A 27,515-nucleotide genomic window follows, 5' to 3' on the forward strand; every position below is an offset into this window, starting at 1 on the left:
TGTAGTCAAAGTAGGTTTAATTGGCCAAGTTTAAACAAAATCAGGACATTTCAACTGTAATTAGCAATACTATAGATACAACCATTCAGTGCTTGACTGATGAACATACAAGCACATACTGTCATATACGTTAGACTATAGCAATCAATGTGTTTCCTCAATTCTCACATTATCCATTCCAGATATATGGCTTATAATTTCTCTACTTAGAAAAATGTGATTAAAAACATACCAGTATGTACACAAATACATTCATATCTACATTACAAGGAAGGGAGTTAATTCGTTACTTTCATGTGATTATTGTACCATGTGAAGGTACTTTGACAGGAGAAAGGTAGATGTAATATATAAATTACATGGTATCATACTTAAGACCACAAAATTAGTTCCTTTAAATGTGTTAAAATGTATAAAATGGCAAAAGGAATACAAAATGTTTAGACCTTTCAACTACAAGAGCATTCACAATAATGTCTATTTACATGTACAGTTATGATACTAAAAGTGAAAGTCACAGGGTGATTGAGTTACTACAGAGACAAGTGGTCCACAGAAGACATTATGATGTGTTTTTATCACTTTCCACCCCTGCAGGTTTATCATTCTCCTTTGGGACATAAGATTTGTTTGATTCTTTTTTGTCTTCTCTCTTTTCTTTGCTCTTGCTCCTGTCCCGCCGGTCTCGGTCTTTGTCCCTTTCTCGGTCCCGTGCTCTGTCTCTGTCGTTTTCTCTCCTGTCAGGCTCTCTCTCCCTGCCTCTGTCCCGGTCTCTGCTCCTGGTCCTGTCTCTTTTCCTTTCTCTGTCTCTCTCTCGGTCTCTGTTCCTGGCTCTGTCTCGGTCGTAGTCTCTCCTGTCAGGCTCTCTCCCCCTAACTCTGTCCCTTTCTCGGTCACGGTCTCTCTCCTTGTCTTTCCTCTTGTCTGTCTCTGGATTCCTATGCCCGTCTCCCTCTGGAGCCCTGTGCCCGTCTCCCTCTGGTGCCCTGTGCCCGTCTCCCTCTGGTGCCCTGTGCCCGTCTCCCTCTGGTGCCCTGTGCCCGTCTCCCTCTGGTGCCCTGTGCCCGTCTACCTCTGGTGCCCTGTGCCCGTCTACCTCTGGTGCCCTGTGCCCGTCTACCTCTGGTGCCCTGTGCCCGTCTACCTCTGGTGCCCTGTGCCCGTCTACCTCTGGTGCCCTGTGCCCGTCTACCTCTGGTGCCCTGTGCCCGTCTACCTCTGGTGCCCTGTGCCCGTCTACCTCTGGTGCCCTGTGCCCGTCTACCTCTGGTGCCCTGTGCCCGTCTACCTCTGGTGCCCTGTGCCGCTCTCCCTCTGGGACCCTGTGCCGCTCTCCCTCTGGGACCCTGTGCCGCTCTCCCTCTGGGACCCTGTGCCGCTCTCCCTCTGGGACCCTGTGCCGCTCTCCCTCTGGGACCCTGTGCCGCTCTCCCTCTGGGACCCTGTGCCGCTCTCCCTCTGGGACCCTGTGCCGCTCTCCCTCTGGGACCCTGTGCCGCTCTCCCTCTGGGACCCTGTGCCGCTCTCCCTCTGGGACCCTGTGCCGCTCTCCCTCTGGGACCCTGTGCCGCTCTCCCTCTGGGACCCTGTGCCGCTCTCCCTCTGGGACCCTGTGCCGCTCTCCCTCTGGAACCCTGTGCCGCTCTCCCTCTGGAACCCTGTGCCGCTCTCCCTCTGGAACCCTGTGCCGCTCTCCATCTGGAACCCTGTGCCGCTCTCCATCTGGAACCCTGTGCCGCTCTCCCGCCCTCCCTCTGCTGCGGTCTCTCTCCCGGCTGCGTTCCCTCTCTCCTCGGTCTCTCTCCCTGCCCCTGTCCCTCTCCCGGCTCCAGCGCTTGCCCTGGCTCCTCTCCCATGGCCTGGCCCCGTGAGGCCCCTCACGGTCCCTCTCCCTCCTGCGGTCCTCAGACAGATCCTTCTGCCTTTCCGACAACCCAGAGGAAACAGGGATTGGCTCCCGGTCTTTGTGGCTACCCTCAAACCGACTGGCAATGTCTCCACCGTGGGGCTCTGAGCCCTCTCTGGTGGAGCTGCTCCTTCTCATGTCAGGCGAGTGTCGTCGCCAGTGGTCATCCGTGTGGGACTCTGGGCTGTGACCCCCCATGCGGTTTGGTAGAGGTATGGGGCCCTCTGGAGGGGTCGGGAGCAGTGGCCCACTGTGGCGGGTTGGTCTTAAGTCTCCTGGATTGTCAAGGCGAAACCGGTCAGGTCCTCCGAAATGCTGAGGTGGGCCCCCCCGGTGGTCTTGAGGGTGTCTCTGGTCATCATAAGATCCCCTGTGTGATGGTGGGGAGGGTGCTCTAGAGCCCCGAAACTGGTTAGGTGGATGGAAATGCTGTTCACCCACATCTCCAATGGGAGGCGCGCCTCTCCGCCCCTCATACTGGTAGTGTGGAGGTCCTCTGTAAGAGGGGCCTGGTGGGGGAGCCTGGTTGTCTTTGTACATGTGTGGAGGGGTCTGACCCTGGTGATGGTCCATGCTCTGCTGGTAGGAACCAACACTGGCATTGTTGTACTGGTCTACAGGGCCTCTTGGTGGGTCGATCATGGGTGCTTGGGACCCATGATCCCCAAAATGAGAAGGCGGAGGACCTCTGGGTCCGGAGAAGTGGGATGGAGGGGGTCCTCTGTTGTCAAAGTGGCCTGGGGGAGGCCCTGTGAAGGGAGGAGGGGGGCCTCTGGGTCCAGGGAAGTTGAATGGAGGAGGGGGTCCAGTGAACCTTGCTGGAGCTAAACCATTTTGCCCATCAAAAGTAGGAGGTGGGGGAAGGCCATGGCCCTCCATGAACTGGACTGGAGGTGGGCCTTGCTGCCCCATGTGCCGGGGAGCCAGGGAACCCATGGGGGCATTGAACATCTGGGGAGGTGGAGCTCTCTGGCCCATCGGCTGGAATGGAGGGGGTCCTCTGGGTTGCATCATGGTCTGGAGTGGAGGTCCAAGGGGTGCCTCATACTGCTGCTGAGAGCCACCCCACTGGTTCTGACAGGGAGGGTAAGCAGCAGGAGTTGGCCCATACTGAGAGTACTGAGACTGGTCACTCTCCACTTGCATGGGTGAAGGAACCGGTATGGGTGGAGGTCTCTGCATAGGTAGAGAGCCTGATAAGGAAGGAATACTCTGCATGGGAGGTGGCCCAAGCATTGGAGGTGGACCTTGCATCGGTGGGGGTCCAAGGTGGGGTGGGAAGGTGGCTGTTGGCGGAATGTCAGGAGGAGCTCCATAGTCCATGTAGCCTGATGTTTCCATGTGTAACATGTGGGAGGATTGGGTGTCCACCAGGGTGGAGCTATCCTGGTTGACATTCTGAGACAGTACATGAATTGTAGGTGAAGCTGCGGAGCTGTTTGCGGACATCTTGAAGTAGCCAGAGGACGTAGACTCTTGACTGTTCTGCTCAGAATTAGAAATCTCCCCTGTCTTTAAAATGCTGGCTGCATTTGGCCAAATACTGTATTTGTCAAAGTCACTCTTGGTTGGGTCGACTTTCTCCGATTCCACAGTTAGTTTCTCCACGTAATTGACCTCCATATCAGGTTCTACACGCTCACCTAACAGGGGAATGGACTCCTCTGTTGTGTCTGATTCCAGGAAGGGAAGAGATTCTGTTATAACCTCTTCTTGGGACAGTGGTGTTTCTGGTTCTTGGGCATCAGTCTGTGGTGGTTGCGTGGTGGCTGTGACAGGAGCAGGAAGAGGTGTCTCTTCTTTTTCTATTGAGTCTGAGGTTAGCCTCCTGGGGTCTCTACTCGGCCTGGGGTCCCTGCTCTGCCTTGGGTCCCTTCTCTGGTTAATCAAAGGAGCGGCAGCAGAGGAGGATTTCATCAACTCATCAACCTTTTTTCCCAGCTGCAGGAGCTGACTGTTGGCCAGTAGGGATGGCTGTGAGATCAAGCTGTCAATGACTGAGAACGAGGCAGCTGATGTCCCTGTGGTTGACCCTGGTTGGTGGATGGATTCCTCCTGCTCCTCAAGCTGACGTTTCTGCTCCTCAATCTGTTTGTTGAGATCCTCCAGCATTTTCTGCTGTTCGGTCAGACCTCCAGGTGCGTCCCTGGCTTGACCAGGGACATCAGTCCTGACCTCCTCAAAGATTGTGTCATCCTCCGGATCATAGGCCACATCGTCCAGATCCGTACCCTCTGGATGCTTGATGACCTCAGGTTCTTTAACTAACTTCTGGGGTGCTCCATAGCCCATACCTGGGTCATACTCCTCCTCTGGGTCATATGGTCGGTCATCCTCATCCATCTGCTTCTCCTTAGAAATCTGTCCAAACTGCTGAACGATGGGATCAAGCAGAGTAGCGGGGCCGGCTGAGACATCAACAGCACCATGCTCAGAAGGGGACATGGAGGCCTCAGAGTCATGCATCTTGTTCCCAAACAAAGTCTTCAGGATGGTCTGAAGGGGGGTGGCATTGGTAGCAGAGGACGCAGCAGAGCTGGAGGAAGGTGACTCTCTGCCTGTAGCAGGGGTTTTGACAGAGGACAGGAAGGACAGCACTGATGAGGCTGCCATGGAGGTGGATGAGGTCCCTGAGGAACTGAGAGGGGGAGGTGTACCTGGGGGGGATGTGTTGAAGGGAAGATCTTGGGTGTACCGCAAGGCTTTCTCTGCTTTCACTTCAGCCTTGACGGCTGAGGTTGGTTTTGGAAGGCCTGTGTCATCTAGGTCTCTGATTTGGGTCATGGAACGCTTCTCTTCAGTCTCAAAGGAGGCTACAGCACGCTTCTTGTCCTTCTGGCAGATCACCAAGCCGAGGAGGAGGTTAGGGCGCGCTGGCTCAAGACCTACAAGACAGAAAGGTAAAATAATGAAAATGTAATAAAAACATTCTAGAACATATGTATCCACTCACATACTTGTATACTGCATATCTCAACTAGAATCAAAAAAACATTTCCAGAGACACAGATCTGTTTGAAGTGGTCTTCACTTTCCATTTTGAATTGTTCAAACAATTGATAACATGAGCAAACAATGCCACCTGTATAATCAGGGAAAAGTATAATCATTAAATTATAATATGAATGTGTCAAAAGAATACAAAACAAGAATTGTAGGCCATAGACAACCTTTATAAAAGTAGTAAGAATCATCACAATGCTGAGCAGTCAAACTTCCCATCATACTTTGAGACATGTAACTGTCTGCACTGCATTAGACTACATGTTCCTGTTTGATCAAACAACCTCATCACCCTTCAAAGTTACACAAACACTCACCAGTTTCAAAAAGCTTTTCATCTTCCTAGATTGTCATTAGTATGCATTCTCATGAAGTCACTTGTAAATAAGTGGACATTTCCACATATTCTTTACGATGCCATATAAAAAAAGACAATATATTTGTTGTACAGTGCATTGTACTCAGCTTACTTTTTTAAAGACACATACCAACCCAACCTCTGCTGACAAACTAAATGGATGTGTGTTTCTTGATTCTTAAATTCAGTCTGACAAGTGGTTGAAAGCCATAGATTATTCTTGTCCTTAATCTTCTTGAAAACAGCAACATGAGTGGGCCAATCCCTGTCCAAGGCTCACTGAGCTGGACCTCTCTCAAGATAACTTACCATGGCTCCCCAGGCATTCAGTTTGTGGTATGGGATGGGCTAGGTGCAGGTCAGGTGCTGCCGCTTCAGTTATGACATGTAAGTACTGGAGATCCACTAATGCAGTACACCAAGTTGCAGTGTAGAACACTTTAAATGTAACATACTGTGGCAGATGTCATTTTCAGAAACAACATCATTACCCAAACATTTTTCACTGGAGTATCTACAGTGCAGAATAAAAAGGTGAGCCTTAAAAACAACAGGCTGAGACTGACATCTAAGGTGGCACCAACCTGTGATGCACAACATCCTTTATTTAAGACAGACATGTGATACAAGATAATATACACAAGTACAGAGAGTGCACAGAAAAAGTACAGAGGGATGTTCAAAGAGGAAGGCAACAACAAAAGCACATGATCGCCCCCTACAGTGTATATCATAAATCAACTTCATGAAACAAGCTCTCATTTCACACAGAAGAAAACAAACTAACTAAACCCTGAAGATACTTACCACTCAGAAATAAACTATAGACTGACATCATTACTAACTTAATTATGTTCAGGTATATTGACACATCATATTGAAACCAGTGTGTGGATTATCAGAGGCCTCTGTGTCTCCCTGCAGATGCTTACCTGGCCCATCGAAGGGTAACAGTTTGGAGGGCAGAGGGTCCTTGGAGCTCAGGGGGATGAGGTACAGGTCTTTGATGCGGCGGTTGTTGTTGGCGACCACTCCAAAGCGCTTCCTGCTACTGAAATAGGAGAAGAGAGAGACATAGGCCACCTCCTCTTCCTCTGTGGCTGGATGGAACCGGATCAGACACAGCTCCTGGGGACAGAGCAAACCCAAAGAGAGAGGTATGACCTTAGGGTCCTCGACCAGGAAGTAGGTTGTGTATAAATACCTCATGGTGGACAGCTTTACCTTGGACAGAGATGTCTTCAGTTTCCCCACATAGTCCCACACGGTGCTGGGGGAGATTCGGCCTCCAATGTGGATGGTGTCAGGCAGATCCTGTACAGGATTAACAATGTCACCTTTGTGTTGAACTCTGATGACATTATTACCACATCTATTCACAACCAGATCAAACAAGTAATACATGTATTCTGGTCAAAATTGAGTTCAAGTTTCACTATGATTAAAATATAACAGCTGTCATGTCAGTCTCTGAGTTATTAGTTCTACAATGTGTTTTTTCTTAGCTCACGTAAAAAAAACTACCATTGACCTAAGTTTTTTTTCAAACAAATGAATAACCAACCTCTTTCAGGTGCTCAAAGGTTCCTGAGACCAGGTATGCTTTAGTGACAAACTTAGCCACGGTGTGCATGTTGACAAATCCTTTCCACATCATCTCCTGACTATGGAGGAAGATGGCAGTCTCACCCTCTGGAGGAGGCTCTGACGAGGCAGCTTTCTGCATGACGGGCCTGGGGATGGAGGGTGGAGGAGCCGGGGGCATGGGGAGGGGCCCCTTGGGCACCACCTCCATCACTACAACCGGAGCGGGCTCTGCTGGGATAGGTCTTGAATAGGACTCTGTTGGAATGGGTCTTGAATAGGTATCTGTTGAGATTGGTGCCACCATGGAGTTGTCTGGGGCTGAGTGGGTGACCGTCACTCCAGAGCTGTGTCTTGCCATGCGGGGATCTCTGCGGGTGATGCTGACAGAGGAGACGGCTGGTACAGTGACAGGGGCTGGGGTCTGGGGTGGAGGCAACATGATGCCTGCGTCCTCATGGTAGGGCAGGGGCTCAGGGACTGGTGTCTCACTGCCGGGATAATTGACCAGGACACCTTCACCTGAGGAGGACCTGGGCAAGCGTCTCACCTCTTGCCTCACCTCGGTCTTCTTGGAGAGTTTGGCCTTCTTGGCTGCTGGTTCATCGTCTGCAGACTTCTGGCCTGGAAGAGAGGAGACAGAGGCTGCTTAAACCTTCAAATCCACTAAGTGAAGCATGGAGTAATAGGAATTAAGATATTTCCTCAGATCTTTGAGGGACATATGCCACCGTTTCTTACATACCATCAAAACACTTCACCTCTCATTCTTTTCATTCATTTTTACCTGTACAGATTTTGCAATTGAGGTCAAAGAGATGGGCCCTGTGTTCGGCCGTGGTGTCCCGCATCATGCTGAAGATATCTGGCAGGGCACTGCCACTCTTCACGCCAGCCTGAACTGAGCCAGAGAAGGGAGTGGAGCCAGCTTCCTCTTGTTCCTGAACACATTGGAAAAGGAGACCAGAGAGACAGTCAAATCTACAAAATGACCTTCAATGGATTCTCAAAATAGCACATAAACCATAGCCAAATCTGATGAGGGCCTGAATACCAAAATTATTCTGAGCAACCATTTGTTGTATGGCAATAAAGTTCTGATACATGAATCATTAGATCAACTGAAAAACAATAGCTACATTTATGCACAGTGGGTGTGATTTGAGTGATGCAAAGGTGCGGGGCAGATGGCAATGAGCTTCAGTAGGACAAAGGGACAGTTTAAAGAAGGATAGGTTGGCAAGATAATTAAAATGTAAAACCACAATATATTACCCAAATGTTAGCCACCCAGCATAGCATGTTTCCAGTCTTATGCAGGGAAAATGAAGATGAAAGACAAAACCACCACTTACTGCAGCAGATGCCATGCGAGGAGATGGGGAGGTGCCAGAGACACACACATCTCCATCAGACATTGGAGGAGCGTCCTCCATGTCCACATCAGGAGCGCCAGCATCCTGCCTATGGCTTGATTTGGACTGCCCTGTCTGGGATCTAGCGCTGGGAGCCTATAGGATACAAGGTAGGTCATCAACTTAGTGTCTGTAGCAATTTATGGGAATATAAGGCTAATGATATGGTCTCTTCAGTAGTGATATTTAGTTGCACAATCAATGAAATTCCAAGTATTGCTCTGTTTATAGAATTATTGGTTTCCATTATCATGTTCTCTTACCTCAGTGGTGTCAGGCTTCCTCCACTCTGAGATCTCTTTGGAGAGCAGCTCATCTGCACTCAGCCTCACCAGCCTGAAGGGGCTGACCTCTCCCCAGACCACCCTGTAGAAAAGGCCCTGAGACAAGCACAACACACTGTCATTCACATAATTCTAGGTCTGGTAGGCTGCGCATCTGGGTTGGAGTGAACATAACTTCCAATATTCAGCAGATTCATTTAAATCCAATTCATGACTCACGATCAATTCATGTTGTAAGTGAATTTACCCACATACCAACAACGCAGTACTATAATATAGAAAGACAGTTTGTCATTAAAATGTACATGGCTTTTCAACATTCAGCATATTTGGTTTAGCATACACAACGTATCGCTTGACTAGTCTCTTCTGCAGACACAAAAGAGCCCACGTCTGTGTTTCTGTGGACTGACCTTGTTTTTGGGGTCCTTCAAGTTGAACATGAGGCCCCTGTACTTGTTCTTGTACTTGCTGTCCGTGCACAAGCAGAGGTTGAACATCTCTTTTTCAATGTTGACAGCCAGTTTTCCCACCTCGTTCTCAGACATATTCAAATCATCACTGTCACTCACCCTGGTGGGACAATGAGATACAACTCACATTTAGAGCATTTCTTATTTTTTAAATAAATATCAGGCAAATCTATTTCCCATTGGCCTACAACAGTTTTCTTTTAGAAATATAAACATTCTGATGAATGACCTTAGGTAGCATGAAGTTGACAAAACAATACAAACTATTCTCTCCAATAAACTTATGGGGTACACACCTCTTGTATAGGATGTCTGTGAGCGAGCGGCGGATGTTCTGTCTCATCTGGTTGTTGGGTGGAGCCGTCGGGCACATCATGGAAGGTGCTAAAGTGGCTGGCTCAGGGCGTCGGGAGGGGGCTGGTGAGGACTGGATTCTGGACGGACTACGGCCTAAGGAGTCTCTCTGCTGGGGCTGGGCCTGCTTCTTAGGGATGGTAAAGCTGGACTTGCCGACCCTCAGGGCCCCTGTGATGTGATGTCGTGGGGCGTCTAGAGAGCCAGGGGCAGAAGGGGTCAGGACAGCAGGTGGTGGTGGTGGTGGTTTCTTGGATTTGGTTGTTTCGCTAGGAGTGGGATATGGTTGTTTCTTTGGTGCCTTAGCACTGCTGACTGGAGATGCTGGTTTATTGCGTCTGGTGTATATCTTTAATACTTTGGGGCCAGGAGACTTCTTTCCTCCTTTGAGCGGCGCTGTGGAAGCAGGAGACTTCTTCTCAGGAGGGGTTGGTTCCTTCTCACTCTGGTCCTCTTCACTCTCCTTTTCAGGAGCTGCGAAGAATAAAACAACTTATTTTAAACTTAAGTACAAACAGTATGTGAACCATCATAAACATAATGTCAAGTAAATAGAATTCTGAATTTGGAACATGTAGGAATATTCAATGTGATCTTGAGGTGATGTAAGATATCCCCACTTAGATTCCCTTAATGACTGTCAGACAGCATCTGACCAGAATGCATACAAAAAACACAAAATATTGGTGATTTGAAGACAGGACCTCCTCTCTTTGTTGGATGTAGAATTAAATACCTTGACGTTAGAAACACAAAATGGTTAAATAAATCTTTCCACACACTGAAAAAGCCAACAATATGCACACATACAACAATGGGTTGAATAAATATAAAAACAGAAAGTTAGAACTTAGAAATCTCCATTATTCTTCGGCAAAAATGTATCGCCATCATGTTGGCGGTGCAATTTCAATCCTGTTAACATCAGTTGAAATGGTGGTAATCCTTTTCATGAAGAATGTCGGCAAGACAACACTTCAGTCTTATCAGAAAGGATGAGCTGACTAAATCCTCACAGGCCTGACTGTGTACTAAGCAGCAGTGCTCTCTGATATGAATGGTGCCTGCATAACCAACATTTTACATCCGTTCCTGAGCTACAGCACTGGACCTCAATCAACAACCCATTAGATAAGAACAGATACTAGATGTGTCCAAAGACACCCTGTCTAGAAAGTCACTGGGTACAGGCATTTCTCCACAAAACTAAAATTCTATTGCTTTCTCCCTTTGTCTGGTCTTTGAAGATCCCACCAGTTGACCCACTCTATCAAGTGGCCCGAAAACAACCAATGTTTCCCATAAGTTCAACTGAACTTGGAACTTACCATGTCAAGGAAAATAATGTCTGAACATTTTATATCTTCATACTACCCAGCTAAAATTGGATATGTTCACCACTGAAAGTAGAGCTGTGAAGCTAGCAAAGCAAGCAAAGAAAACAGTGTAGTGATATCCTAACACCATCTACCTTCAGGGTTACACGCATTTAATGAGAATTCAATAAAGACTAAATATGTATTGTCAAGGAATATTATCAACCTCAACAATCCAATAAAAACTATTCAAGATCAACGCAACATCTTCCACAGACATGGGTTGTGCATACTAGCTCAAATTACATTTGTATGACCATGTCAAAATATGTACATCTATATTAGTTATAGCTTTGTTAAAGCACATTAAGCGTTTCTGCCATGTCTGTGTTGCTCATTACCAAAGTATGAGAATTTGGGATGTACATGCAAAACGGCAATACCCGAGTGCCATCAAGAAAAACTGTTACTGCCATCACCAACTACACAATTGCTAATTGATCCAAAGAGATAATTTCAAGTTGACTGATTTGTACCAAAAAATATAGATCTCATTGTCAAACAATCAAAATGTCATAATCAAAACTTGTATGTCTGCAAAATAAGATATTACAGATCAGAAGATATAGACATGCAAGCAGGTTGAGTGAATCACATATGACATCCCTCAAGGTCGAGAGTAACAGACAGATGGTATTATGGTGGATAAGATGATTCCTAAGAGCATGAACTACCAAATACCTTGCGACTGCCCTCACACTCCAAAAATCCACAACCTGTAATATCTGCCTTCTTAAGTAACCTGGATATAGCTAGGAACCAAAGCAGAGTTCCTCATAGTGATAAATATACTAAATTGTCCCTGAGTATATCTTTCATATATTTTCATATCAGTAAATCAGAAGTGTGGTATAACTTTTAGGTGACAACAGTCTGCCTCCCTGCTCTTTATGTATAGTTTATGACGACTGTGGTCTTCCACTCTTCCTGTGCAGTCATTCTAATACTTCTGTGCTTCTGTGTCTTCAGCCGGTCTTGTCTCAGTAGAAGAAACTATAGATTTCGTGTCCCAGCTGTTCCCCAGTCTGTCCGCTTCAGACTTGCACTTCCTCCTGGCATGGTGTAGATCTGTGGCACATGCTGTCAGAGCAACTGGCCAGGACATCCCCAGTAATCCAAGACCTCTCCCATAATCAATCAAGGCATCCAAAATCTGTCTTAACACCTTTTATTTTATTGCCAGTGTCGCAGAGGGAGTTTGGATGCATGACATTCAATATGAATAATAATGCAGACTATTTTAAAACCCAGCACGTTATTTACAAAACTAATAGTGAATACTTCCTTGGCTGCGCTGAAGAAACTTATGGCTTAATTAAATCAGCAGTGAGCTGTATTTCTGTATAGTCCACTGTATAAATCCAGGGATAAAACGTCACAGACCTACCTGCTGGAGAGAAGAGGGAGGGACTGCCTTCAGATGAACAGCAAGAGGAGCACGTGGAGATACTCACACGCACCACATGGGTGCCAACACACAAACAGCATACAGTAACCTAGAATTTATATGAATCTACACAAGTAATCCCCAACCATTGTTTTGTTCATGGTTACTGATTTTTTTAACAATAGGGTTTTCAAAATAAATCCTAAAATACTTACCTTTGTATCCATTCATTGCAATGTGTACTTACCCACTCGGCATACCTGACTAAGTAACCATGCCCTGGCAACATACTCAGAATACATTCGGGGACCCATTGTCATTACAGTTTTCCCCACAGATATGGGTCATTCATCTAAGCCATTACGTCACCATGATAACAACCACATTTATAATGGGCAAACAACGTGGTTTTTCAAAGAACCCGTAATAGATCAATGCATATCATACATTCAACTGTCTCACTTGACAACCCCTATAGTGTGAGAAGATAAACAGTTAAGAGTGTATTATTAAGACCTTCAAAGAGATACATACACGTTTTGTTTAACACTGTTGGTGGTGCTATGGGTGTAGTCTTTTCTGGCGTTACTGCATTGTAATTATGGTCGCTGGACCAGGACGACATGGCGGGTGGCGGTGGATGCTCTTCGTGTGACTCTTCATCACCATCCTCATCAGCCTCACCGTCAGACTCTTCCTCCTCTGTGGACTTCTTGCTGGTCTTCCTCCCAGTGGTGGAATTCTTCTGCATGGACAGACAGACATTCACTCAAATCAGTAACGGGCACAGGAAGGGTTTCATAGCAAAATATTGAAAGTTATGGTGTTATGTATGTAATTGATGACAGTTTTGCACACTCTTGGCATTCTCTCAACCAGCTTCATGAGGTAGTCACCTGGAATGCATTTCAGTTAACAGGTGTGCCTTGTAAAAATTGCATTTGTGGAATTTCTTTCCTTCTTAATGTGTTTCAGCCAATCAGTTGTGTTGTGAAAAGGTCGGATTGGTATTCAGAAGATAACCAAGTCCATATTATGGCAAGAACAGCTCAAATAAGCAAAGAGAAACGACAGCCCATCATTACTTTAAGACATGAAGGCCTTAGTCGCAAAAAACATCAAGCGTTATGATGAAACTGGCTCTTATGAGGACCGCCACAGGAAAGGAAGACCTGGAGTTATCTCTGCTGCAGGTGATAAGTTAACGTTACCAGCCTCAGAAATTTCAGCCCCAAAAATTGTTTCACAAGTAACAGACACATGTCAACATCAACTGTTCAGAGGAGACTGCATGAATCAGGTCTTTGTGGTCGAATTGCTGCAAATAAATCACTACTAAAGGACACCAATAAGAAGAAGAGATGTGCTTGGGCCAAAAAACACGAGCAATGGACATTAGACTGTTGGAAATCAGTCCTTTGGTCTGATGAGTCCAAAGTTGAGATTTTTGGTTCCAACCGCCGTGTCTTTGTGAGACACAGAGTAGGTGAACCGATGATTTCCGCATGTGTGGTTCCCACCGTGAAGCATAGAGAAGGAGGTGTGATGGTGCTTTGCTGGTGACACTGCCTGATTTATTTAGAATTCAAGGCACACTTAACCAGCATGTCTACCACTACATTCTGCAGCGATATGCCATCCCATCTGGTTTGGGCTTAGTGGGACTATCATTCGTTTTTCAACAGGACAATGACCCAAAACACACCTCCAGTCTGTGCAAGGGCTATTTGACTAAGAAGGAGAGTGATGGAGTGCTGCATCAGATGACCTGGCCTCCACAATCATCAGACCTCAACCCAATTGACATGGTTTGGGATGAGTTGGACCGCAGAGTGAAGGAAAAGCAGCCAACAAGTGCCCAACATATGTGAGAACTCCTTCAAGATTGTTGGAAAAGCATATCAGGTGACTGACTACCTCATGAAGCTGGTTGAGAAAATGCCAAGTGTGTGCAAAGCTGATAAGGCAAAGGGTGGCTATTTGAAGAATCTCAAATATAAAATACACTTGTTTGGTTACTACATGATACCATGTGTTATTTCACAGTTTTGATGTCTTAAGTAAAAATAAAGAAAAACCCTTTTCGTGAGTAGGTGTCCAAACTTTTGACTGGTACTGTATATACAATTTTAAACTGCTGCCAATTCATTATGTTGGGGGAAGAATTATAATTTAGTAAATCATTTGACAGTTGTCTGTAATTTATTAGACTCCGCTGAATAGATGAAATAGCTATTGAATAGCAATCAAATGACGGCAAATAGATTTATCCTGGGGCAATGTCCCCCTGTCCCTCCTCCACAAGATGTTCCTCAGACCAGAATTGTGTTCTGTAGTTCCAACTGATGCAATCGATCACCAACCTTCCCACGAATGTTTGCTACCAATGACTCAGAAAAAATAAAAATCTAGCAAGTAACCAATAAACATTATTTCAGGTCACTATAATTACTCAGATATTTCTGAAAGAAATCTAACCAGTTGTATAACCCGTTGGTAATGAGATATTCACACTCAAAATTGGTGTACCTTTTTTGGCCCGATTTAGAGAACGTATTTCAAAACATTGGAATGTATGAGGCCTATGCTTAATTTGGGCTCCACACAATATATTACTAACCAGTTTCAGTAGGTAAAAATGTAAACATCTTCGGTATCTTATGAACCCCATGTTTACCTTGGGCGTTGCCTTGGTACCAGGTGTTTTCTTCTGTCCCTTGGCCTTGTCTTGGTCTTTCTGCTTAGGTTCATCTTTCTGCTTGGGCTCGGAGATGGACTTGGCTGCCATGGCTGCGGCGGCATGTCTCAGGATACACTCGCTGCCGCAGTAGACAGAGTCCTTCAGGGCGTTCTTCTCACAGCCTGGCCCGATACATTTGGGCAGATTAGACTCCTCTGCAGCCTGTTGAAAGTCAAACAGGTCACAGAGGTGCACACGGTTGTTCCAAATACAGGCTGTCCGGATACAACTGAAACGAAAACCTACTTTCACTACAAACAATAAACACCTCTCAGAGTTTGATATGTTGCCATTGTTTACACATTGAGTGCTTTTATTCAATTATTAGTAATAAAATAGAACCCTTCAATCAAGTATTCACACCCATCCCTAATATGGAGCTCTCAGATGTCTTTCAGAAAGCTATTATTGGCATGACAAACTTGAACAGGTTTTTTGTTGGGTTCATCCACTGGAGCTATGAGAAAAGTAATAGAAAACCTACTGCCTGAAAAATCTTGATCTTCTTTTTTCCACTGGGGTTTGTTGTTTTCTCTATTCTCCCTTTAATACCCAAGTCATCGCCACCCTTCTCATCTGCACCAGCAGCAGCTGTAGGTGAGGAAGCTGCCACAGAGGGGCTCTGCTCGGCCTTGCGGGCTCCAGGGACAGCTGCTTTGAGTTTGCCATTGGGCTTGGCTGTCTGGCTCTTCTTGGTGGTGCAGTTAGGGCAGACGTAGTCCTCCCCGTTCCTCTCCATCAGACGTCCACGAGCCTCAGTGATGCCCACACAGTCTCCATGGAACCACTCCTCACAGCGGTCGCAGCAGATCATGAACCTGGGCGCACACAGAGCACTTAGCAGAGCATAGAGAGACTACTATGCAAACAGTAGCAATGGGAGGGTTACATATTGTGATATTATTTTTGACAATTTATATCACATTGTTTTGACAATGTTGCTATATTTTTGCGCTAGTTGGCTGTACCTGCACCAAAACTCCAGTATTTTACCTTCACAGCTTGTTCTCCATCTTTTAAAAAGGGGGCCAATTTGTTTTGAGCACTTTTATTTTCCTGACTGATCAAAATTTGTTTCTCATGGTTTTCTCTCTGGTCCAGCGACCATGTGGTGAGCAATATGAAACATTGAATCATAGTAAATTAACAGTATCGAATCGCAATACATATCCTATTGGCTGCAAAGTATTGTGATAATAGTTTACAAGTCAAGGACATCACTCAGGTTAACTAATCACTAACTATTCATCCCCTTGTAGGTGGGAAATGGAGGCTATTTTGATCACAATCCGTAATCCATGAAGGATCAGACAAAGCATTTGTAAGTACTAAAGGCATCCGATTTCCAATTGAAATGCAAAATAACATCCAAATGCTTACCTTTTGTTGTGTTTCTGTCGACAGATGCAGTACAATGCATTAGGGTCATATCCTTCAGCGTCGCCCGAGTCACTGGATGATGAGGATGACGGGTATTCATCATCATCATCTTCCTCTTTGCGGGTTTTTGCCCCTCCTCTGGACTTGGTGTCTCTCTTGTTTGGGTTGGTGCCCCTACTGGCCGCCTTGGCAGGACTGCTGGACCTGGAGGCATGCCTCCCACTGGTCTCCACGGGCTTTCCCTCGCTCTCCTCTTTTTCATTTTCCTCCTTCTCTTCTTTTTCTGACACTTCTTTCTTCACAGAGTCCTGCTCTGGCTGCGGCTGCACTATATCCTCCTCCTCTTTCTTTTCAGGGATGATTGTCTTCTTGTCCGCATCATTCTCCTCCTGGGGCTGAGGCTGGGGCTCTTTGGGTGCATCTCCACTACCCTTCTCTTCATTGTCAGAGCTTCCATCGTCACTGACCGAGCCACCTCTGCAGCTGCCACGGCCTTTAGCCTTCCGAGTTATCCTCTTCCTGCTCGTCTTCCTCACTGGGGAATCTGGTTTACCCTCTACAGACTTGGCCTCTGTGTTGCCGTCAAAGCTGGCCTCAGAGGCAGTCTCCGCATCTGTATGGGTCTGGGAGGGAGGGTCCCCACCCTCTACGCTGCCAGGTGCACTCCTCCTCCCCACTGTACGCGCTCTCTTGGTGGTGAGCAGGAACTCCTCCAACTTGTCAGTGCGTTTGGCCTGCCTCCCGCTGCGGCGCACAGGCCCTACTTGGCCATCCTGGATCTCAGCAGTCGTGTCTCCTGGCATTTCTCTCTTGGCTATGGTGGTCCGGCGGAATCCCCAGGTCTTCTTGAACTCGCTTGTGGTCTTAACAGATTGCTCTGTCTCCTCTAGCTTTTCCTCAGTAGCATTGTCACCGTGCTCTTGGTCTTCTTTATCTACTATGTCCTTCTGGACCTTATTGGTCTCTGGGATAGCTGTTGATGGTATAGACAAATTAAGGGCCACGAATAATGTGTTTACGTGAAGCAGCAGATTTTGCCAATCAAAAGACTATGATTTACTAAGCTAATTAGGTCTTCAAAGCGTGTATAGCAATAGTGTAATCCATTCTGATTCTAGTAATCCTGACCCTACACACTAATCAACACCTTACAAAGAGTAATTACAGAGAATCCAGCAGTGCAGTGCCCATTAAAGTTAGACAAACAAGATGCCCCTGTCATTGACAAGGGAAAGGAAGCTAGTCCAAGGTACCTTGAGAGCTGCTCTCCATAGGGTCCTGGCTCTGCTCTGGCTCGAGAGCTAGATAGAGCTCAGGGCTCACATTCTCCTCCATAGATGATGGAGTCACTCACTACTTTCAAACAGAACGTCTACAGTTAAGAGAAGAGCACAAGAGACGAGCTTGAGATAGCTACTCTGCAACTCCATTTAACTGAAGAGTGTGGTTGTTTTGGGGAGGGTGGGTGAAGCAGCACTTTGTCAATGTTCAACTACTTTCTTCATATCGATAGACAACCCTTTTCCCAAAATTATCCGAATTTGTTTTTGTCAGCCATTGCTGTCGTCTTTTCATACCATCAATTTTCCTCCTTTCCACAAAATGGCTACAGCAGGTTGGCTGATGTAGTTATAATGATAACTCTACCCGTAGTTGAATAGTGAATTTATCCTTGTGAGCCTAGTTCTTGTTACACCACAACCATGGTAAAATGACAAAACAGCAGCAGAAGAATTTTGATTAAACGAAGTTATGAGTATTTTAAAACACCTCCTACAGAACAATATTTGTACATCTTCAGATAAAACAGTTTTACAATGCCATATTATCACCTTGCTGTTCATTGTTACCTCTTAAAATATTTGATATTGAAAATGATATTGGAAAGACAGAAAATCTGAGGCAGTTCACTATTTGGGCCAAATTCTCCCATGTTGTCAAATTCATACAATTAATCAATAAGGGCCGGGGGGGTGTGGTATGTGGCCAAGGGCTGTTCTTAGACACGACGCAATGCGGATTGCCTGGATACAGCCCTTAGCCGTGGTATATTTGCCCTATATCACAAACCACAGACGTGCTTTATTGCTATTATAAACTGGTTATCAATGCAATTAGAGCAGTAAAAATAAATGTTTTGTCATACCCATGGTATATGTTGTTATAAACTGGGTGGATCGAGCCCAGAATGCTGATTGGCTGACAGCCGTGGTATATCAGACCGTATACCAAAGGTATGACAAAACGTTTATTTTTACAGCTATAATTACGTTGGTAACCAGTTTATAATAACAATAAGGCACCTTGGGGGTTTGTGATATATGGCCAATATACCACGGCTAAGGGCTGTGTCCAGGCAATCCGCGTTGCGTCGTGCATAAGAACAGCCCTTAACCGTGGTATATTGGCCATATACCACACCTCAGGCATTATTGCTTAAATATACCACGGATCAGCAAATCAGCATTCAGGGCTCGAACCACCCAGTTCATAAAAACTATATAGAACACCACTACTGGGACAAGCCTAGTCTGTTGAAACATCTACATTTACAGGATTCCTATGGTTTACAAAAGAAATGGAACCACCGTGAATCAAACAAATGAGTTCTGTAAAAGAACCTCTGTTCTTTTACAGAATAAAACACGAGCCTACCTGCTGCTCTGTAGTGGTAGGGCACTGATAAAGTGCTTCTCTGATGAGAAAAATGCTCTTTATCCACTCACAGCAGGTTCTGATCAGTACTCATCACAGGTCTGGTACTGGGATCTTGGACCTGTAGATAAGTCAGAAAACATCCGTTAAGCATTTGAGGGTATGGAAATTGCAACAGTATACAGCCTTGAAAAGCATAATGCATCACAACAGGTTGGCACCCATCCAACTCCTAACTTTTTGTTCAATGTGTGGTACACTTTCAGGGACTTCAGATCATACAACACCACGGATTCCAAATTCAAGACACTGCTGAAACAGAGGTTGTTCTCTGACAGTTAGTCTATATGAGACCCACTTCCTTTAGTGTCATGATAACACACATTAGCAACAATAATTCACTTCATCTAGACCTATTGAAATAAAAGGTTGCAACATAATAGAATAGTGACTACTGCAAAAAAGGTTCAGTGTGTAGGGTAGAGACATAGTCAACTTGTAATAAAATATTTGTCGTAATCAAGACACACCAGTAGATAATCATTCAGCCCCACCTAATTTAATTCAGATTAACAAAAAATGTGTCCCAATCACAATTGATGACTAAACAAACCTAAATCCCACTTTGTAGTTATCATTATCAAATAATTATTATCAAAACACAACAAATAGGCCAACATGTTATAAACAATGCTCCCCCCAAACAGTTGGAACTGAAAACAGATAACTAAACCTGGACAGGTAGCATTTAGATTATAATTTATTTTTAAAGCATCCCTCTCTGTAGTATGATAAGCAATAGCCCTGAGCAAAAGTGCCAAACCACAGATTACTCAATAAAAGATTCCTAATAGTTGAAGTAATTTAAGTTAAAATATTTTAACTATTTGATCAACAGACATTTTAAGAAAAGGGAATATATTCTCCACAATCAAAGCATCTAGCTATATTTTGAAATAACGTTCAGATCAGTCTGGCCTGACCATTCCACTGACAATACCACAAGCATGAGGACCTCCAAATCATTTCCACCTCAAACATGTCTGAGAAACAGGTGTAGAACAAATAGAACCAACCATGTTGAAATTGTATATTTAAACATTCAAAGCATGGACACTATCCTACAACAATGACGTGAGTGAAATGAATAATCAATACAGCATGAACGGTGAGACAGCCTATAGGGAAGTCAGAGACCTGGCAGTATGGTGCCTGGACAACAGCCTGTCCCTCAACCTGGGCAAGACAAAGGAGCTTATCGTGGACTACAGGAAACGGAGGGCCAAACACGCTTCCATTCACGTTGACGGGGCTGTGGTGGAGCGGGTCGAGAGCATCAAGTTCCTCGATGTCCACATCACTAAGGACCTATCATGGTCCAAACACAGCAACATAGTCGTGAAGAGGGCATGATAGGGATGCCGATATGGCCTAAATCTTTTTTTATCTTGATTATTATTTTTTATTTTTTTACGATATACAGTGCATTCGGAAAGTATTCAGACCTCTTGACTTCTTCCACATTTTGATACGTTACAGCCTTACTCTAAAATTGATTAAATGGTTGTTTTTCTCATCAATCTACACACAATTACCATAATGACATAGCACGAACAGGTTTTTCGATTTTTTTGGCAAATATATAAAACTGAAATATCACATTTACATAAGTATTCAGACCCTTTACTCAGTACTTTGTTGAAGCGCCTTTGGCAGCGATTACAGCCTCGAGTCTTAGGTATGATGCTACAAGCTTGAGGTCGGCCGATTAATTAGGGCCGATTTCAAGTTTTCATAACAATCGGTAATCTGCATTTTTGGATGTCGATTATATTGCATTCCACGAGGAAACTGCATGGCAGGCTGACCACCTGTTACACGAGTGCAGCAAGGAGCCAAGGTAAGCTGCTAGCTAGCATTAAACGTATCTCATACAAAAAACAATCAATCTTCACATAATCACTAGTTAACTACACATGGTTGATGATATTACTAGGTTAACTAGCTTGTCCTGCGTTGTGTATATAATCAATGCAGTGCCTGTTAATTTATCATCGAATCACAGACTACTTCGCCAAATGGGGGATGATTTAACAAATGCACATTCGCAAAAAAAGCACAATCGTTGCACGAATGTACCTAACCATAAACATCAATGTCTTTCTTAAAATCAATACACAGAAGTGTATTTTTTTTAACCTGCATATTTAGTTCAAATAAATTAATGTTAGCAGGGAATATTAACTAGGGAAATTGTGTCACTTCTCTTGCGTTCATTGCACGCAGAGTCAGGGTATATGCAACAGTTTGGGCCGTCTGGCTCGTTGCCAACTAATTTGCCAGAATTTTACATAATTATGACATAACATTGAAGGTTGTGCAATGTAACAGCAATATTTAGTTGCCACCCGTTCGATAAAATACGGAACGGTTCCGTATTTCACTGAAAGAATAAACGTTTTGTTTTCGAAATTATATTTTCAGATTTGACCATATTAATGACCTAAGGCTCATATTTCTGTGTTTATTATATTATAATTCAGTCCATGATTTGATAGAACAGTCTGACTGAGCGGTGGTAGCAGGCTCGTAAGCATTCATTCAAACTTTACAGCGTTTGCCAGCAGCACCTAGCAATGCTTGATTCACAGCGCTGTTTATGACTTCAAGCCTATCAACTCCTGAGATTAGGCTGGCAATACTAAAGTGCCTATTAGAACATCCAATAGTCAAAGTTATATGAAATACTAATGGCATAGAGAGAAATAGTCAATGCGTCATAATTCCTATAATAACTACAACCTAAAACTTCTTAACTGGAAATACTGAAGAACTGGGAATATTGAACCACCAGCTTTCATATGTTCTCATGTTCTGAGCAAGGAATTTAACGTTTAAAATGGCACATATTGCACTTTCACTTTCTTCTCCAACACTGTTTTTGCATTATTTAAACCAAATTGAGCATGTTTCATTGTTTAGAGACTAAATAGATTTTATTTATGTATTATATTAAGTTAAAATAAAAGTGTTAATTCAGTATTGTTGTAATTGTCATTATTACAATAATACATTTATTTATTTAAAATCAGCCGATTAATCGGTATCAGCTTTTTTTGGTCCTCCAATAAATTGGTATTGGCGTTGAAAAATCATAATCAGCCGACCTCTACTTGGCACACCTGTATTTGGGGAGTTTCTCTCATTTTTCTCTGCAAATCCCCTCAAGCTCTGTCAGGTTGGATGGGGAGTGTCATTGCACAGCTTTTTTCAGGTGTCTCCAGAGATGTTCGTTAGGGTTCAAGTCCAGGCTCTGGCTGGCCACTCAAGGACATTCATAGACTTGTCCCAAAGCCACTCCTGCATTGTTTTGGCTGTGTGTTTAGGGTAGTTGTCCAGTTGGAAGGTGAACCTTCGACCCAGTCTGAGGTCCTAGGTGCTCTGGAGTAGGTTTTCATCAAGGATCTCTCTGTACTTTGCTCTGTTCATCTTTCCCTTGATCCTAACTAATCTCCCAGTCCCTGCCGCTGAAAAACAGCCACACAGCATGATGCTGCCAACATCATGCTTCACCGTAGGGATGGTGCCAGGTTCTCCAGGCGTGACTCTTGGCATTCAGGCCAAAGAGTTCAATCTTGGTTTCATCAGACCAGAGAATCTTGTTTCTCATGGTCTGAGTCCTTTGTTTTGGCAAACTCCAAGTGGGCTGTCATGTGCCTTTTATCGAGGAGTGGCTTCTGTCTGGCCACTCTGACATAAAGGCCTGATTGGTGGAGTGCTGCAGAGATGGTTGTCCTTCTGGAAGGTTCTCCCATCTCCACAGAGGAACTCTGGAGCTAGTGTCCATGAGGTTCTTGGTCACCTCCTTGACCAAGGCCCTTCTCCCCTGATTGCACAGTTTGGCCAGGCGGCCAGCTCTATTTAGAGTTTTCGTGGTTCCAAACTTCTTCCATTTAAGAATGATGGAGGCCACTGTGTTCTTGGGGACCTTCAATGCAGCAGAAACTTTTTGGTTTGTGCCTCGGCACAATCCTGTCTTGGAGCTCTACGGACATTTCCTTTTTGCTCTGACATGCACTGTCAACTGTGGGACCTTATACAGACAGGTGTGTGCAATATCAAAACATGTCCAATCAATTGAATTTTACAACAGGTGGACTCCAATCAAGTTGTAGAAACATCTCAATGATGATCAATAGAAACAGGATGCACCAGAACTCAATTTCGAGTCTCATAGCAAAGGGTCTGAATACTTATGTAAATAAAGGTACATGTTTATTTATTTTTTTATAATTTCAAAACATTTCAAAAAATAACTTTTCACTCTTTTCATTATTGGGTAGTGTGTGGATTGATAATTTAATCCATTTTAGAATAAGGTTGTAATGTAATAAAATGTGGAAAACGTCAAGGGGTCTGAATACTTTCAGAATGCACTGTATTTCTCCACCCCCCAAAAATATGTTCTCTAAATAAGCTTTGTTGCACAATTTAAAAGGTCAATACACTGCTAAATATAAACCTACCACCATAAGACACACTAAAAATGTAATCAAAATAGTTTAACCTGCTTTTTGCAATAGATCACTGATCTGGCTTTCAAGGCTGTCTATGAAAATGCCCTTTTTGTTATACATTTTGCCAGAATCATGCACATCTTCTAATAATGAACAACTTCTAGTAGCAGGCATTATAGAAAATTAACACAGGTTTATCTCAGACAAATCCATCAAGCACAAGCCCGCGTGCTAGTGAGTAGCCAAGATAACTTGCTATTTCAATTCTAGCCTACTTTGATCTATTTGCTTGCTAACAAAGTTGTACAGTTGAACTGTGATTAATAGACCCTCTAGCCTGTTCACTTTGTTTAGATATTGAAATCAAGTGGCCTACCTGGATAAGATGCTTATTTCTCAGAATGAAAATGAGTTGCCAATCCCTTTTAATGCTCATTGCACAATTAGAAAACACAGACCAGACTGCTGACGTTTACGTCTGTGGCTAAAATGCTGCTAGCGGTGTGTGGTAAAGCCCGGAGCGACATTAACTGAGCATTAATTTCCCACAGTCATGTTCATTGATACTCTCGTTTTAGTAGGGTCTGCTCTGCTCTACATTTTGGAAGTGAGTCATAAAAAGGGTATCGTTAGAAAGGTTAAGTTGTCGTCTGCTACAGTAAAATAAGTAGGCTGGGGGAGGGGCTTGGTGTCTGAGTGGGAAGTTGCGAAGGAGACGGATCTCTCATAAAAACTGAAAATACGACAAACCTAGTCTAGATTCTAGCGATACGGGCAGTTGGAACATCGCGCTATAGCATAAATTAGAAGTAATCATTTGATATATCGCCCAGCCCTAGGGCACGACAATGGTTCTTCCCCCTCAGGAGGCTTAAAAGTTTCAGCATAGGCCCCTCTGATCCTCAAAAAGTTGTACAGCTGCACTATTGAGAGCATCTTGACTGCTCGTCATCTGACCGTAAGGTGCTAAAGAGGGTAGTCGTACGAACCAGTACATCGCTGGGGTCGAACTCACTGCCACCCAGAACCTCTAAACCAAGTGTTGTTAGAGGAAGGCCCACACAATTGTCAAAGACTCCAGCCACCCAAGTCATACTGTTCTCTCTGCTACCGCACGGCAACCGGTACCGAACAGGCGAAACCTCTTGGACCAAAAGGATCCTGAACAGCTTCTAACCTCAAGCCACAAGATTGCTAAATATGCTAAATAGTTCAACCAAATAGCCATCCGGACTAACTATTTTTTACTCTCTATCTACACACTCACATTTGTCAGTTACACACTGCTGCTACTGTCTATCCTGTTGCCTAGTCACTTTCCCTCTACCTGTATGTACATATCTACCTCAATTTCCTCGTACCTCAGCACATCGACTCGATACTGGTACCCCATGTCTATTGCCAAGTTATCGTTACTCATTGTGTATTTATTCCTCATGTTACTATTTATTATTACTACTATTGTATTCTGCATTGTTGGGAAGGGCCGTAAAGTAAGCATCTCACTGTTAGTCTACAGCTGTTAACGAAGCATGTGACAACTACAATTTGATAATATCTCAATGAGAAAGGTAATTGGTGATGGGGGATATACAAATGCAGCAAGAAAAGAGAGACAAGACCATTTCTGAAGTTTTTGGGGTTTGCCTGGGATTCAAGTCAGTCATATTTATCTCTGAATTGGTGCAATTAGACAGAACATCTGAATCATAATAATAAAACTTAACTGGGTTGTAAAAACATATTAACCGGTCACTAAATAAACACTTCAGACCAACAACTTGATATCAAAATGACATTAGCACAGCTCTGGGAATGGCTTTGGCTGTATAGAAGTTGCCTAATACACAAAGTTGTAAAGTTTTCAAATGTGCACCCCATTGTATGTTTCAATGACTGACAAACACACATGCAGGGAAACATTGACATTTACTTTCACATGTTAAGATTCAATATCCCATTTACATTGGTCTGATTATTCTCAAATGCATTTCTCATCCCTGATTTACTGTTGGGGAGGGTACACCACTGAATATAAATGGTTATTGTATGCCAAAAGACCATATTGATGGTATTAAATGGGCAAATGCAACGCAAAGTAACCACATTTCTACAACTCACCAATAGATGAAGCACTTGCCAAAAGATACAGACCCTACCGTTACACTCGGGCTCAAAAAACATACCTGGATGCAGGGATGGGATATGCCACTGTACTCCAAATTTTACCTTAATCCACACTTCTCCAGACCATTGAAATACTGCTAGATGTCTGGGAAAACTTCCCTTTTCAGTGCACAATTGCATTTATTCTATTGCCATTTATCCTGTTATCAATAAAATGTACATGTTAATAGTATATTCTGATTACAATTATTTTATTTTAATTAAATGCAATATATTAGCTCCCAAAATGTATGTAGGTATATATAGTGGTCTTCATAAAACATTCTGATTGAATGGCTTGTCCTGCACTTTGTAAAAACCCAGAGTGCATATTGGAAAGATATTGGTTCCTTTCTAAACATAGCAATGTGAATGCAAAGGGACTCGGCACACAAAATAGGTGAAGTGAACTAGCAAGAGTTGAGTCCTCATTCAAAAGCAGAATGGTAGGCCTATTGACATTTCTTCCCCTCCTTTAAAACATAGTAATTAAGTAAATAACCTCACGCACAAAATGCAAAGGAATTTGAAATGTCTGTATTTGAATTTACAGCAATTCAACGGAAGAAAAAAATACTAGCAAGAGAACCACGATGCTGGGATGAGAGGGGTGCACCACGGATTGTTCCCCGATCATGGTCACGACAGACGTGAGAAAACCACTCCCAGAGACCCACCCCAATTGGCATGTTGGGGGAAGGGGTGGTCACTTCAACATTGTTAGCGAGCTACAATGTTATTCTAAACTAAATCGTGGGGAAGTGACAGTGATCGCATACTAATATGCCCGACGTTATTTTACACGGTGCTAGCTAGATAGCTCTCAGTCCAGGCCTAACAGAACACTGCGAACCATCTAGCTAGATATTGACAACCGTTGTAGAAACACATCACATGCGCGATTTTGTCTTCTGGATCATACAAATTATAATCCCGACAGTCATACTCGGGTGGCTGGCAAAGAAGTATCTGAATGACACCGAAGAAACAATCATTGACACAAACCGCTTATCGTGGTACCGTTAACGTAACAGTAGATCGCAAATGCAAGGCGTCTGCGTCCACTGAGAAATCCGATACCGTCGTTCGCTAGATAACGATGATATTTATGTTGGGTGGCTAAATATTATAAGCCACAACTAGCTAACCAAGTACTTGATAAAAACACTGAAGTAGAGAAGCTCGAAGGATCACACACCCACCACTTTAATGTAGCAAACTACGTAGCGATCCCCATGCATAGTGACCTCAACATGAATTCATGCCACCAGACAACATGCGTTAATGCACACACAGATATGGACTCGTTTAAAGCCAAATAATTTAAGTTTACGAACATACAATTAGCGTGATGTATTACCCGCAAATTACGTTAAAAAACGTGGAACGTTAGCTAGGCCACCACCACGCTTCGACTGGCTAGCTAGCTAGCTGCTTACAACTAGCTAGATACTTTCAAATATAAACAGCATTCAATCGTATCTAGTAATTGACAAAGAATGCCACACAAGTATACTTTGTGTATATAATACGTTGCAATTCGACCCACTTGTAAACATTGACGATATTTTACGTTCTTGCACAGTCTCCGTTTAGTCCTCCATTTTCATTTCGTGTTGGTTGGCTCGCACTTGCTGGCAATGCAGAATGGCGCTGACTGTCAGCTAGAGGAGAGCTATTTTGCTCAGTTGTTACTACAGCGCTAATTCAGGCCAGGGGTGGAAAACCAGATTCTGATGCCAAAACAAACCCCAGGGAAACCAGGGCATTGCAATTCAATCTACAATAGATTAATATAGATTATGCGATCACTGTATTGGTCAATTGCACACAAGGTCCAAACGAAATATTGCTTCCGATTTTAAACCAGGGAGCTGTTAAACTCAAGGGCACAACGCCAGGCAACGACATCAAGGA

At 44.1% G+C, this 27,515-nt stretch overlaps 1 protein-coding gene across 2 annotated transcripts; it reads right to left on the bottom strand.

The window, feature by feature from the left end:
• On the bottom strand, positions 1–27,282 carry LOC129851076 (death-inducer obliterator 1-like). 2 transcript variants are annotated; one of them, XM_055917271.1, is made up of 16 exons: positions 27,148–27,282; positions 18,916–19,036; positions 17,514–17,632; positions 16,261–17,233; positions 15,365–15,698; positions 14,818–15,042; positions 12,675–12,882; positions 9,320–9,851; positions 8,964–9,123; positions 8,530–8,646; positions 8,207–8,362; positions 7,639–7,792; positions 6,832–7,475; positions 6,492–6,581; positions 6,200–6,395; positions 1–4,791 (listed from the first exon to the last, which is right to left on the bottom strand). In XM_055917271.1, exons 3-16 carry the CDS (start codon positions 17,593–17,595, stop codon positions 563–565), a joined length of 8,100 nt encoding a protein of 2,699 aa, XP_055773246.1. In that variant the 5' UTR covers positions 17,596–17,632; positions 18,916–19,036; positions 27,148–27,282; the 3' UTR covers positions 1–562. The 2 variants fall into 2 exon arrangements, with proteins under 2 accessions (XP_055773246.1, XP_055773245.1); XM_055917270.1 differs by having other exon boundaries at positions 12,675–12,885.
• Positions 27,283–27,515: the final 233 nt, after the last annotated feature.

Source organism: Salvelinus fontinalis, chromosome 3 (assembly GCF_029448725.1).
Source record: "Salvelinus fontinalis isolate EN_2023a chromosome 3, ASM2944872v1, whole genome shotgun sequence".
In the NCBI taxonomy this organism is placed as follows: Eukaryota; Metazoa; Chordata; class Actinopteri; order Salmoniformes; family Salmonidae; genus Salvelinus; species Salvelinus fontinalis.

What these genes read in the sequence shown, in the direction of transcription:
- LOC129851076 (XM_055917270.1), bottom strand. Translation starts at nt 17,595, where the DNA reads ATGGAGGAGAATGTGAGCCCTGAGCTCTATCTAGCTCTCGAGCCAGAG. An exon ending in AACAGTGTTAAACAAAACGT is followed by an intron (nt 9,852 to 12,674) that starts GTATGTATCTCT and finishes TATTCTTCGCAG; the next exon opens with CTCCTGAAAAGGAGAGTGAA. An exon ending in CAATTGCAAAATCTGTACAG is followed by an intron (nt 7,476 to 7,638) that starts GTAAAAATGAAT and finishes CCTCTCTTCCAG; the next exon opens with GCCAGAAGTCTGCAGACGAT.